At 35.7% G+C, this 14,089-nt stretch overlaps 1 protein-coding gene across 1 annotated transcript in view; it reads right to left on the bottom strand.

Moving 5' to 3' along the window:
• Positions 1-8,831, bottom strand: part of LOC125648183 (uncharacterized) — a 45,988-nt gene extending 37,157 nt beyond the window's left edge. Inside the window, exons 1-6 of the mRNA XM_056141548.1 lie at positions 8,814-8,831; positions 6,049-6,235; positions 4,890-5,201; positions 4,573-4,701; positions 3,567-3,857; positions 124-399 (exon numbers count right to left, since the gene is read on the bottom strand). Coding sequence (XP_055997523.1) covers positions 124-399; positions 3,567-3,857; positions 4,573-4,701; positions 4,890-5,201; positions 6,049-6,211 — 1,171 coding nt within the window. The 5' untranslated portion in view covers positions 6,212-6,235; positions 8,814-8,831. The remainder of the gene's footprint in view (positions 1-123; positions 400-3,566; positions 3,858-4,572; positions 4,702-4,889; positions 5,202-6,048; positions 6,236-8,813) is intronic.
• Positions 8,832-14,089: the final 5,258 nt, after the last annotated feature.

Here is a 14,089-nt window from a genome sequence, read left to right as displayed (position 1 = left end):
TATGACGTACAAGTACTACATGCTTATCAAATACGAAATACCATGTAAGTTTAATTGTTTTCAACATACAACAAATAGCTGATATAATATAAGTAACACGACTTTTCGAAAATTCACACTCACGTAGTGTTTTGATTTGTTCCACATATGGCTTGCTTTCTCTTCCATAGGAATATCCGTACGAGCTTTCTGCTATAATTGTAACTGTATAATTTGAACCGGGTTCCAATCTTTGTGAAATGGACTTTTCAATTGAACTTGTGTAGTAGGTGTAACGACCAATTGTGATTTGGTATCGGTCGACACGTGTTTTGTTTCCTGGGGCTGTCCATTTTAAATGAACTTTTTCAGGATGGAAATTGCTGGCGTTTCTATTTATAGCACCAGGAGGGAATGGTTCTACAAACAATGGTAAATGTAGTACTTCTTTAATACCAACAAATAATTTGTTGAAATTAGCATATTCGTCCAACATTAAAACATAATGTTTGATACGGCATATATAATCATTTAAGTGTCGCATGAAATAATCTAACTATACCAGAGCTTCATTGGCCATATTGCTCACCTGAGCCAACATAACTCTGTCTTTGTTCAACCAAGTACAAAAGGGTCTTATCATAAAGGAGGTCTATACCAATTATGAAAATCCTACCTAAAATAGTTCCTGATATACTTAATAGGTTATGATTTATTAAAAGTGGATACAAGTGTGAGTTGAAGGTCTTAAAGTCAACGAATATGATGTGAAATGAAAGGTCTAGGCAAGATATGAAACTCTACCTTAGATAGTCCACGATATATTAAATAGGTCAGATTTTCATTAAAAGATGGCCAAACTTCCAGATCAAAGTCACAAGATCATACTGATCAGGTAAACAGAATTATCCATTGTACCAAGAACGACCTAACAATCGGTATGATAGGAAACACGTCAGACAGCATCTGACCCAATAATAGGTGTTATTGACGAACTAGATCGTTATAACAACCATAGAATTTGCGAAATCCTGACCTCAATTGAGATTGTTGAAACCCCTGTACTATCAACATGTTTGTCAGTAGCTTGCCTCGATTTAAATACCGATCATACGCAGAACAAGAGCACGTATCAAATCAGTTGAGAAATATGAACACCATATGCAGGTGATAATGGAATATTGCTTCATGAAAGGTGAAGATAACGAACAGTGATCAATCTCATAACTCCTATAAGCAATACAAAATAGATAGTTGGACAAACACGGTCCCATGGACACACCAGAAGTGGGAGCAGTTGCCTAGGAGGAGTAAGCATCCCCTGTCAACCGTTAACAACCGCCGTGAGCCCTGTATCCTGATCAGGTAAACGGAGTTATCCGTAGTCAAAATCAGTGTGTCAAGAACGGTCTAACAATCGGTATCAAACACGTCAGACAGCATTTGACCCAATGATAGGTTGTATTGATGAACTAGATCGTTAGAACGACCATAGAATTTGCGAAATGCTGACTTCAAGCGAGATTGATGAAACTCCTGTACCATCAACTTGTTTGTCAGTACCTTAAACACCGCATTTGAGAGAGAGAGAGAGAGAGAGAGAGAGAGAGAGCATCGGTAATTATTGAATATCCCCATTACATGTTGTATGTTTTTTCATTTACTGAAGACGCTAATTCGCATTCAAAACAGAAATTGCCTGCAGTACGCATTATTATTAAACATAGAATTTAAGAATATTTTAATGAAGAAAGGGATTGGAAGACTAGAGGGAAGAAATCAAAACCAGTTTTTCCTCACAAACAATATATAGTATTGGATATCGTTGGAAGTGTCTCAAAATGCTGAAAAACAATTATTATATAAATATGATTATCAGGGGGAGGGGGTATTGGCATTTTTACTTTTCTTAAAATTCCATCTTTATCACGATTATGTAGCCTACAAAATATTTGCACACCTTCCGCAAGGCTCCCATGGTCACAACAAAGCTCCTAGAATAAAATAACACACACCGTGGAACACGGAGGGTAAGGTGGATCTCCGTGGATTTTCCACTGTGGTATTTCCACGGAGGGCTATATAAAACTCGAGTCATGTACTGTATTCGTATGTAAAAATTTTACCTCCTATTATGGCCCTTTCTTAACCCTGCGGGACATGATTTTAAGTAGCTTAAATTAGCACTATGTCAAAAAGTGTTCATATAAATTTCAACTTTTATGGCCAAGTGGTCCTTAAGATGATTGTTAAATGACCCACCATATTTTAGCATTTTCGTTATTGTCTCCCCTTTGAAGGAAACATGACCCTTGGTTGTTGTAAAGAAGATTTTTTTATTTCAGTGTATTTTTGCTATTTCGTTGTTATCTCCCTTTAAGAAAGATGTTGGCATAATTTGTACAAACTTGAATCCCTTCGTCTAAGGATGGTTGTTGCCAATTTTGCTTGAAATTAGTCCGAAGGTCCTGGAGAAGAAGTCGAACATGTGAAAAGACTACAGACGGACATACAAGCGGACAAAAGTAAGGTGAGCGAGGAACAATACCTAAAGTATCACTAGCTCCAAAGGCTATGAAATATAGAATTCTTTTCCCGTTCTGCATATCTAAGCTATCACCTACTATTCAGCAGCAGTATTGTATTCTGTATAGAACATTATGTCAAACGATTATCATGTGTTGCAGCTTTTCCATGATCGTAACCTTACCATATTTATGTAGCAATATTCCGTTATCACCTGCATATGACGTTTTTGAAATCAAGACAGGCTATTGACAAACAACGTAATGTTACAGGGGTTTCAACAGTCTTGTTTAAAGTTAACATTTCGCAAATTCTATGGTCGTTATAATGTTCTACTTTGCCAATATAACCTATCATTGGGTCAACTGCTGTCTGACTTGTTTCATACCGATTGATAGGCCGTTCTTGGCACAATGATTTTGACAACGGATTACTCCGTTTACCTGATCAAGATATAGAGTCATGGCGGATGTGACCTGTCAAATGGTGGTGCTCACATCTCCGGGGCACCTGATCCCACCTTTGGTATATTCAGGTGTCCATGTTCGCCAACTCGCTATTTTGTATTGATTATAAGATTGATAAGATTGATCACTGTTCCTCACCTTCACTTTTCACATACAAATGCCTCCAAAAGTATATATTCTGATTACATTGTAAGTACTTCACATAATATATGCTATATTAACACTATATTGACTATATTGAACCAACCCTAGAGTCAGAGCCCTTGGGTTGCGAAATTAATAAGTTTGGTACACGCCTTTCTGCTTTTCCTAAGTATATATCAAGCATATCATTTTGACTACATCCTGGTACCAAAACCCCTATCCTTGGGATCATGAAATGTATAATTTTGATAAAGGGCTACTTGGTCTTTCGATACATGTACGTGTATATCCATTCAGTTTCAAAATAGTATCAATACCAGTAAAGAAGACCTCATGTAAATGTTTTACACACATATATATATATATATTCCAAAATATCAGTAAATATCCACACAAGTAATAGAATAATAAAGAAGAATCAAAATATAATTACAAAATATAGCGACCCACCTACAACTAGCTTTTGTTCTCTTGAGGTGTAAAACGTTTGCACTGGGTCAGTTAGTTGTACAGTAGATGTGACTTTGAAGTAGTACAAATGACCAGGGTCAAATTTGAGTTCAGAGCTGTAGCTGGTTTGTCTCCCAACAGAGATGTTGACTCTGGTGGATCCGCCATTATCTCTAACAGTGACTCTGTAGGACTGTATCAGGTCAGAGTGCGTGGTTGGATGTCTCCACTTCACATTTATCTCAGATGTTGTAATGTTGTAGTTTACAAAGACGGCTCTGAGGTTGGATTCTGCAATGGAAATACATTGAATAGTTATACATGTGTGACCAGTTATTGATGTTAAAAGCATTTTTATATGTAATTGTATATTCAACAACGCGTTTTAAATAACAAACAAAAACGCAATCATCGGAGTGTCATTATCATCACCCTAAAACAATTAACAATTTGTGCGTTAGAAATTACATATATGATTTTTAAGAATAACGATGATATACATACTTATTTTTCAACTTTTATGGAATACTGTGTTTTAATATAGTAACATTTCACATGTACAGTGATTTGAATAGTTAAACTTAGAAGGTACAGTGTCTAATATTTCTGTCAACAAGTACACATGTACAGTTCAAGATAAATTAAATTATTGTGTAAAAAATTACTTTAGATCTCTAAATATACTCAAGGAATTCATTGTCGCGTAATTTCGCGAGAAACACCATTCGCAAAATAAAATTACTCGCTTTTATTCTTATATAGCTATATGTAACATTCATGTAAAAACTCTGGAGCAGCAGATCACTCCCATAATCTACGAGTCATTCGCGATATTAGGTACTTGCGCAAAACATTTACAGTAATTATTTTCAATTTATAAGAATTCGCTTGATATTTATGTATACTTTTACTGTAACTTCCAGAGTACTACTTTAAGGCAATTAATAGCTGCTTGGATGAATAATGACTTGAAGAATGTACTTTTTGTTAGAAGAATATTACGTACTAGCAAAACACATCTGATTCTGGTGATAATAGGAAGACTGACACAGGCATTTGCTGTTTGAGCATTGTAAATTCTTTCGTTTTTCATCACATTCGCCATCAAAATTACATTTCACACCATACTGTAAAACTGAAAATAAGAAAGAAATACGTAAAATGCTGCACTAAAAGTAATTACTATTCATTTGATGAACTTCCATTGTTTAGAAATAAATACATCATTAAAGTTTGTCAACAGCTAAACTAAACTGTTTAAAAGAATAAACTGATCAAGATAGAGAGAGAGGGGAGAGAGAAAAATGAAAGAGAGAGACTTACTTCCCCATACTTTACGTAAGTGAACTCTACTACTACTAGTACACCAGCCTCCAGAAATCCTGACTTGCAGTTGATAATATCCAACGTCATCAAAGGTGACGTCATTAATGGCAAGTTTTGGAGAAGGAAGATGTTGAGTCTCCTCATATTTTACATCATATCTATTAATATCTTCATTGCGGTCATTCTTAATTCTTTGCCATCGAGCGTCAAGGGGAGGATCCAGTTTTGGTTCTAAAAACGCAGTAAACACAGCTCTCTTCCCAAAATCTGTTTCAATTAGGCTCGGTGAAAGTATCATTTCGGGACAACCTAAAATAAAAATACACACAAATATTTATATAAGATGCATATAAGTTTCTCTCAAACTTCCTCTTATCACAAAACTGTACATCAAGTAAGCCATTCTTTGTCAGCATTACAGAATTGCATGAATATGATGATACCGGTATCTTAAAAATAACATTTCAATGTTTTATACGAATATTGAACAAAATGTGACAAAAGCAGACACTAATATACGATCTCAAATGAAAAAGTACTCTGCAACAGCATAGGTTAAATAGAATAATTTTGAAACAAGTGTAACGGCAATGGTTAATTAATGGAAAATATTGAGGAGTTCTTTCAAGACATTCGAAGTTGCAAACTCCCGTGAATGTTGAACGTGTATCACGTGACTCAAATACTAGATAAACAGCCGCCGGTAGTAAAGCAATTGAGTTGACGAGTCGACGACAAGAGGCTGAGATTAAGAATACAACATATAAAATATGAGGACAAGCACTTTTCATATTAAGTCACTATTGATCTGTGGTTTACTGAATAGTGCATTAAAAGATAATTGTTGTTCTGTAAAATAGAAGTAACTGGTCGCTTGTCACTGATCAGTGACAGGACAGCGCCTGCTTGTGTTGGTCACTTCAAGCTTTGGTATGCATCGGGACTCTATGAGGATGCTTCGAAGTGACCATGGTTGAGGTCGAGGCTTGAATGGGGATCGTTTATTATTAAGATTAATATTGAAGAATATTTGAATATTTTGAATTAATATTAAGTTCAATTTCAATTAAATACCTCAGAAAGGTAGCTGCGGGGGCTCAAGACCCAAGCAAAATTATGTGACTAAGCGGGCACGTTACACTAGTATATAACTTACGGGCAACATTTGCTGTTGATATAGATGTAGGAGTTGAATAGAGTCGTTGACCATTTACTTTCTGTACCCCAAGTGTCCAAACATACAGCAACAAAAGCAAGACCGTAGACACCGCCATCTTCTCACCAAAAGGCACATTTGCTTTTACAGACGTCATTTTCATCGTTCCATCTCAAACCGATTACATCTGAAATAAATTACTTTAAAATCTATATTGCAAGATATCTAGGCATACAAAATTGATTTGTAATAATTAAGTAAAGTTGAAACATGCATGTTTGTCCAAAGGTGGATCTAACGCCGGCGAACCCCACCCCCTCCCCTCGTTTGGTGCATTCCCGCAGACTTCCGACCTGTAAACCCCTGAAATTTCTGGATCCGAAACTAATTGAACATGGTATAATTTAATCAAATTCGGATATTGACTTTGTGTTCCTGTTTTTCTTCCAACGTTTAAAACTTATACTTTGCACGTGCTCATGCTTTCTACTTTCCCTCAAACATCGGCTTCTTTAAACATTAATGCTAACCGATGGAGCACATCCGTTAATCCTATAGACTACATCAAAAGGGGGGGGGGGGCGAATTTCATTTATAAGTGGTAACTTTCACAAGAGCCCAGACTACCATTTTATCTAAAATTATCATAATTATCAAAATGAGTACGGTTATATAATATTTTTCCTTTTCTTTCGTTAGATTTCGTTTCGTTTCTATTTCATTTCGTTTCGGAAGGTTTCGGTGGGTTTCGTTTCGGTATATTTCCTTTCGTTTAGGTATATTTCGTTTAAGTTTCGTTTCAATTTCGTTTCGCATTTTACAGGTATCCGAAATAGTCATGGGTTTATCATAAAGAACTGCTGAAAAGTTCGGAAAAAAATATTGCAAATATAGAGTTCGCTTGAAACTGCGTGTTTTGTTTTGGGTTTTTTTTTGTTGTGGTGTTTTTTTTGTTTTGTTTTGTTTTTGTTTTTTTGGATGGATGAGAATGTTAAGTCCAAATTACATACAATCAACATGTCTACATTTTAGTTTTGGTCAAAATGCTTTTCATTTTGTTTTAAAATTTTGTGAATCATTAGATTCTCAGATTCATTTTATGAACATTCAACTGATCCGATAAATTGCTAATTGTACAGAATACATCACCACATGAAAGGCGAAGATAAGGAACAGTGACCAATCTCATAACTCCTATAAGCAATACAAAATAGAGAGTTGGGCAAACACAGACCCCTGGATATACCAGACGTGGGGGTCAGGTGCCTAGGAAGAGTAAGCATCCCCTGTCGACCGGTCACACTCGCCGTGAGCCCAATATCTTGATCAGGTAAACGGAGTTATCCGTATTCAATATAAGTTATTGGTTAACAGATATTCTTTTAGTTAATAAAACAAATCATAATTATTCTCATTGATTTTCAATACAAAATATGTGCTAAGTCATGATTATGTCAAATAAAGCATCGGCTCGATGATAATGGTAAATGTGGAGCCAAATTCAGCCCCGCGTCCAAATGAAATGATATTCCTCAAAATTCGTTGATTATCATATATACATGTAGATGTTCTAAGACGCTTTACTTTCCGTATACTACATATGTAAATACAGTAATGGTACCTTCACATTCACGGATTTTTTACGGATCCTTATGCATTCCACAAATCCGTAAAAGTACACGGATTGTTACGATTTAGACACTTTAAAGAACGTTTTAAGAGTATTTACGAGCCATTTACGGTTTATTACGAGTTCTTGCGATGCATTTACGGCACACATTTACGATTTGTTCCGAGTGAACACGGATAAATACGAGCAATTTACGATATTTTACGAGCTTTTTAGGGATTGTTACGAGTATATTACGGAAATGTACGATTTAGCTTTACGTGTAATTCACAACCTGCTACCGTGTTGATAACGTGCTGTTACGAATAGTTAAGAGTTAGTTACGATTGTTTACGTTTTTGACTCAAAAGTGTTCGCAATTGGCTTTGTATCATCATTCGACAACTGACATTACTTGTAACAGCATGTATGTATATTGTATGCAAGATGTGTAACTTCTTTGATGTCTTGATAACAAAAATTCGTATAAAAAAAAACAAAACAAAAAACAAAAAAACAAAAACAAAAACAAAAAAAAAACTTTTTACGAGTGTTTTACGGATTCTTACGAACAGTTTACGTGTTCTTGCGACCAGTTTACGATACTTACGGATTGTTACAAGTTGTTTACGGGTTATTTATGGAAAATGAAATCCGTGGACAATCGTGAAAATGTTCCCCTACTTTCACGGATCCTTGCGAGTTGTAACGGGTTATTAACGGTTACCGACGAGTGATTTACGAATGTTTGCGATTGACTACGAGTCGGAGATCCGTAAGGACTCGTAAGAAAAATCCGTGAGTGTGAAGGTGGTATTATAGCTTATATCGTTTATATAAAGTGGTTGTGAATTTACTGTCATGATGCTTTACTTTCAGTAGTATTCAATATAACAAAGGCACACATACAGAGAGAGAGAGAGAGAGAGAGAGAGAGAGAGAGAGAGAGAGAGGGGGGGGGGTTCAAAAGTTGCCGGCCTGAAAGGTGTGTCTGGTTGAAGTAATGTTGTATCGTTAATCAAACGTTTTAATGAATTACATGTAAGATGATTAGATTCAATTTCTAAATACGAGTTTTATAAACTAGATAAATAAATAGCGTATATTATCGTGAACGTAAAAAATTATAATTTTAAAAAGTGACTAGTAAAATTACCTTTCCTCACTGATCGAAGCTTTCAGATTGATTGCGCCAGTCCTAGGATACCTGCTATTTATCAACTATACTGAGATCTTGAGAAAACACCCGACCAATAAAGTCAAAGTAGATAAGAAATATCTTATGTCATTATTGAGATAAGTATTTCAGTTCCGAAGAATTATGGAATCATACCAAAGTAAACATGAAGATAGTCAAAGGCTTAACGATTTTTTTTTCATACCAATTAAAACTATATTTCTCAAATATTTCTTCTTTTGTAGCATTTCTCGTTTTCAGTTGTTGGTTTTTTTTTATTATTATTATTTTATACATAAAAACGCATTCGTGCACTGTCGGGTAAAACGATAGCTATCTCTTCACGTTAGGGAAAGTACCGGGAGTTCTGCATGGGTGCGCAATGTCGATGCACGATGTACTGAAACAAATGGAATATCTTTGCACGAGTTTCAAAAGAGAAGACAGGAAATTAACATCACTTCCTTTCACGTCATTTAGATGTACACACTGAGGCTCTTAGTGTCCCGGAGTTTAAATGATTGATTGTATCTTGTTTAACGTCTCTCTCGAGAATTTTTTCACTCATATGGAGACGTCACCAAGACCGGTGAAGAGCTTCAAATTTAGACCTTTACTCGGCGCTTACGGTCATTGAGCAGTGAGGGTTCTTTAGAGTGCCACACCTACTGTGACACGAAACATCCGTTTTTAAGGTCATCTCCGAGGACCCGTGAAATTCACACCTGATGCCGAGCGTTTGACGATGAAACTGTCACTACATGTTTAAATGACTTATGTCTGTCGCACCTCGGCCTTCCGCATGCGGGGAGTTTGAAAAATAAAAACATACACCCTTTGTATCAAAACATGTATATCTTGACGTTTTGTTGAGTGACATTCAGGTGACCTTTCACACTCATAGGTCTCTTGTTTTAGGACTATTCACCATTGTGTACCCCACATCGTTCATCAAAGTACCAATAAATAGCCCACCTCAAACTATGTACTAATATATTGCCAGTTTTGATTTTTAATTTCTCATAATTCATTCTTTTTTATGTTAATAACAAAAGTCGTTTTATTTTGTAGATTTTGTTTAACTGTCTAATAACGCTTTCATTTTTTATACAAACTAACAGGCACATTATGCACATTATACATATATTCAAAATTCCAGCTTTGTTTCAATATTTGTCTCACATCCGAGTCGCAATGTAAAACACGTGGATTAGATTACATACATTGTATAATACATTACGTATTTTAGTACTAAGTACTAACAAATCAATACGTTTATAATTTTGATGATAGAATACATTTGTCATTTCAGAACTAAGTTTGAGGTAATATTTAATGGCGTTAAGAAGTCAGCAGGTAAGAACACACACCAGGAAGCGGTGAGAATGCGCTGATAACCTGGTGCAATATCAACATAAATCTTTATCGACAAGATTAACAACATATAAAAATCAAGCATGTTCCATCCAAATCTTAAAATTTATATTATCTGAGCTTGCCCCTAAAAGACGCGGTCATAAAATACCCGATCAATAACAGGTTCGAAATAAAATGTCTATATGGGAACTCTTTTTCAATATTTTTCTTTCTCATATGACCATTTTTTAAAACAAAAATCAAATGCCTTTGAAATAACTAACCCATACACGTTTCTGGGGCAGGTACGCGACTAAATGGAATACACGCACGTCTCTGTTTAAATTTACGATGAGTTTACGACGTTTACAACAGTCATTAGTTTGATTCAATTACAGGGGAAATCCTACTAAGTCATGTACATTTTGGTAAACGTTTACGTTAATTTCAGAACATTTATTTCCTCACACTGCGATTCGATAGTTGAACCGTCATGTTAAAAACAAATCTAATGATGTATATCAAATTCCCGTTTCAAAAATACAAATGATCGGGAGGTCCCGTTCGTGTCAAACCTAAAATGGTAGCATATATATGTAAGTATAGACTGTTCCTTCGCCAAGCGCCTGGCATTGGAGGCGAACGTCACGGTTATTTGGACACGGAGGCCCTGCGTCACAGCAGGTGTTGGCACATGTATGGTGACGAACTCGCACTGCTACGACCGAAAGCTCCATCTATAGATCAAAATTTGCAAAACTTTCCCTAACCGTGAAGCAACATATAAACCTGTGCATCAATATACCTCGTAGATGAAGATTAACTTTGATTATCAGCGCTTGAAAGTTGGACCAGCAATTTGATAATTGGCAAACTTTATATCGCTATCATTTTTGTTATTGTAGTTAGATGAAAAGGAAAGGATTGCATTTAATATGGCAATATTAATATTTTATATAATTTTCTTTTTATCTCAGTACTGTTGAAAGATTTTGATTTCTCACAAAGTTATGCGTTCCCACTAATGATCAAAATATAAAACAACTGGGTTTAATATCTAAAGTATGAATTTCATATATGGTCAATTTTTTAAACTGAGACGGTCTACTTAGAAATAATTGATGTTACAGGGATTTCAATAAATGCGAATTTTACATATCCCGACGTCACCAGTTTTCGACGCTTACCTAATTTCGACGGTCTAAGTATTTCCGAGTTTAATCGGGTGTGCACGTGAGTTCAGAGGTCACGAGGTTTTGTGTTGACGCAGACACACGTTTCGAGTTGTCACATCGAGTTTTGGGTGAAAATGATGATCCGTGCGGTAAGTACCTTCGATTTATTATCTGCATGTCTTTTTTTAGTTAAAAATTTCCTCTTTCCACCATTCCCTAATTTTCATGCATGTGCAATGCATATAAAAATTTAAATAAAATATTGTTTTACTACCGTCTGTACATCTTACTACGAAAAGCTATAAACATCACGTGACAAGAGTCTCCAATGACGCTTCCCGAGAAAAAAGGTACGGAAGTCGATAAGGGACTTCTAAAACAAATATTGCAGATTTTATCTGTTTTTACCATAACAATATTTTTGTGTATTATGCAACCAAATGTTTTTTTTTTTTTTTTTTTTTGCTTATTATAGACACAAATAAAGAAGAAAGGGCCTTATCGGTCTCATTATGACCCAGAAGTTTTAAATGAGGCTTTTAATGCAGTTTTGGAACAAGGGATACCTGTCCAAAGAGCAGCAACATCCTATGGAGCTCCAATCACTACTCTTAAAGACAGAATTAAAGGGCGCATTGATGTCGACACCGTGAAATCTGGACCTTCTCCGTTATATTCCCAGGAACAAGAGGCTTTACTTTCACAGCATATTAAAGGGAAAGGCAACTCAAAATATTTTTACATGATAAATGATAGGATTAATCATATGATAAAGATTTGTCGTACAATTCTGTTGATATATCGCCTAGATAAGCTTCAGTACTAATTTGAAAACATCAAAAATTGAAATTCCCGCGATCTATAGAGGCTGCCATGATGTGTAACTCTTTTGTATTCAAGACCACAAAAATCAATAATTTTGACGTCACACCGTCTGCTCCGGTTTTGATGAGATTCTAAGATCATCCACAGGTGCTTGGGTTCAGGATCCCCCCTCCGAATAAGCTACATGAGGTGATTTGATTATTTTTTTCTTGAAAATATTTCTAATGCATGTCAACAACGTCTTGCATACCCATAAAGTCCAAAATAATTCAAAATAAGCCCTTTTAAAAAAAATACCCTCACTGGTTATTATAACAGAACTTATAATAACCAGTGAGGGCATTTGTGTTAAAGGGCTTATTTTGAATTACATGTATTTTGGACTTTAATTATGGGTATGCAAGACGTTGCTGACATGCATGAGAAATATTTTCAACAAAAAAATTAATTAATTCAACTCATGTAGCTTATTCGGAAGGGGGGGGGGTCCTGAACCGAAACACCTGTGAGATCAGCAAAGATGTGCATGTGGTAGGTCTTTTGAATAAATAGGTTGATGTCTTCCTGGCAAGCAGTTAATTACACTAATGCGAAGGGTAGATGTGAAAAGAAGGTTGTTTTTTTTATTTCGAAATTCCAGACTCATCCAAGACATTTGAAAAGACTGTGGATCCATCATTTGCGTAATGACAAGTTCAGGTTCAAGACCTTTGTATAAAGAACGTTTACCGTCTGCCTTGTCTGCGACTCGACTGAACGTCTTCTTTTCTCAATTTCTTCTTGCGAAAGAACGGGCACAAATATATACGGCTCCAAACTTAACTGTTCGTGACTTGTCATTTTTACAGTGCTGCTGCTGATATAAATCGGAATAGACGGTGTGACGTCATAAATTAAACTTCAATGACCACTTTCTTAGCGGCGGGTAATTTAAAATACATGATAGATTAATATTGATTTAATTGTTAAGCAAGGATTTTTGTTGTTAAAGATTGTCAATTACGATATCAGTAAGTAATACTTTATTCATAAAAGCAACTATGTGGTTATGGTTGCCTTTTTCTTTAATGCAATGACAGATCTGGGATATGGCTACTCTAGAGTGGAGACCATACATCTTGCTTCATATTATGCTATTCATCTTGGATTGCGCCAAAGAGAAAAGCCATTTAGCTTGAAATGGTTATATAATTTTCTTCAGAGATGACCAGATTTGAAGATTAGGAAACCAAGGAGTTTAGAAGCAACCAGGGCAAAGTGTGCAACAAGATATGTTATAGATAATTACTTCAAAGAACTGGATAACATCATGTCACAACATAACTTTAAAGAGAGACCACATGTGATTTATAACATTGATGAGAAAGGCTTGTCTACAGACCACAAACCCCCTAAAATAGTGTCTGGGTCATCATACAAAACACAAGCTGTTACATCTGGGAAGTCTCAGACCATTACCATCATTGGTGCTGGGAATGCTCTTGGGCAACAAGTCCCACCATACTTTCTTTTTCCAGGAAAACGATTTGTAGATGGTCTTCTTGATGGTGCAAGTCCGGGCACAACAGGTACCATGAGTGATTCTGGATGGTCCAACACGTATATCTTTACGTCCTATATCAAGGATCATTTATTCAAATACTTACCTCATCATGATGAAAAGTCTCCAGTGTTTGTTCTTTATGATGGACACATGGGTCACATATCCATAAGACTTACTGAGTGGGCAAAGGAAAATAACATCATCCTATTAAATTTCTTGCATTGTGTAAGGAATCTCATATCAGTCAATACAGCATGCTCCTCCTGGATAAGTTGACATGAGATTCCATGCATTGTGTCAGGAATCCTATTTCAAGCAATACTGCGTGTTCCTTCTAAATAAGTTGACATGAAATT

This window comes from Ostrea edulis, chromosome 6 (genome assembly GCF_947568905.1).
Source record: "Ostrea edulis chromosome 6, xbOstEdul1.1, whole genome shotgun sequence".
Taxonomy (NCBI): domain Eukaryota; kingdom Metazoa; phylum Mollusca; class Bivalvia; order Ostreida; family Ostreidae; genus Ostrea; species Ostrea edulis.
This window is presented reverse-complemented; position numbering and strand designations above follow the sequence as displayed.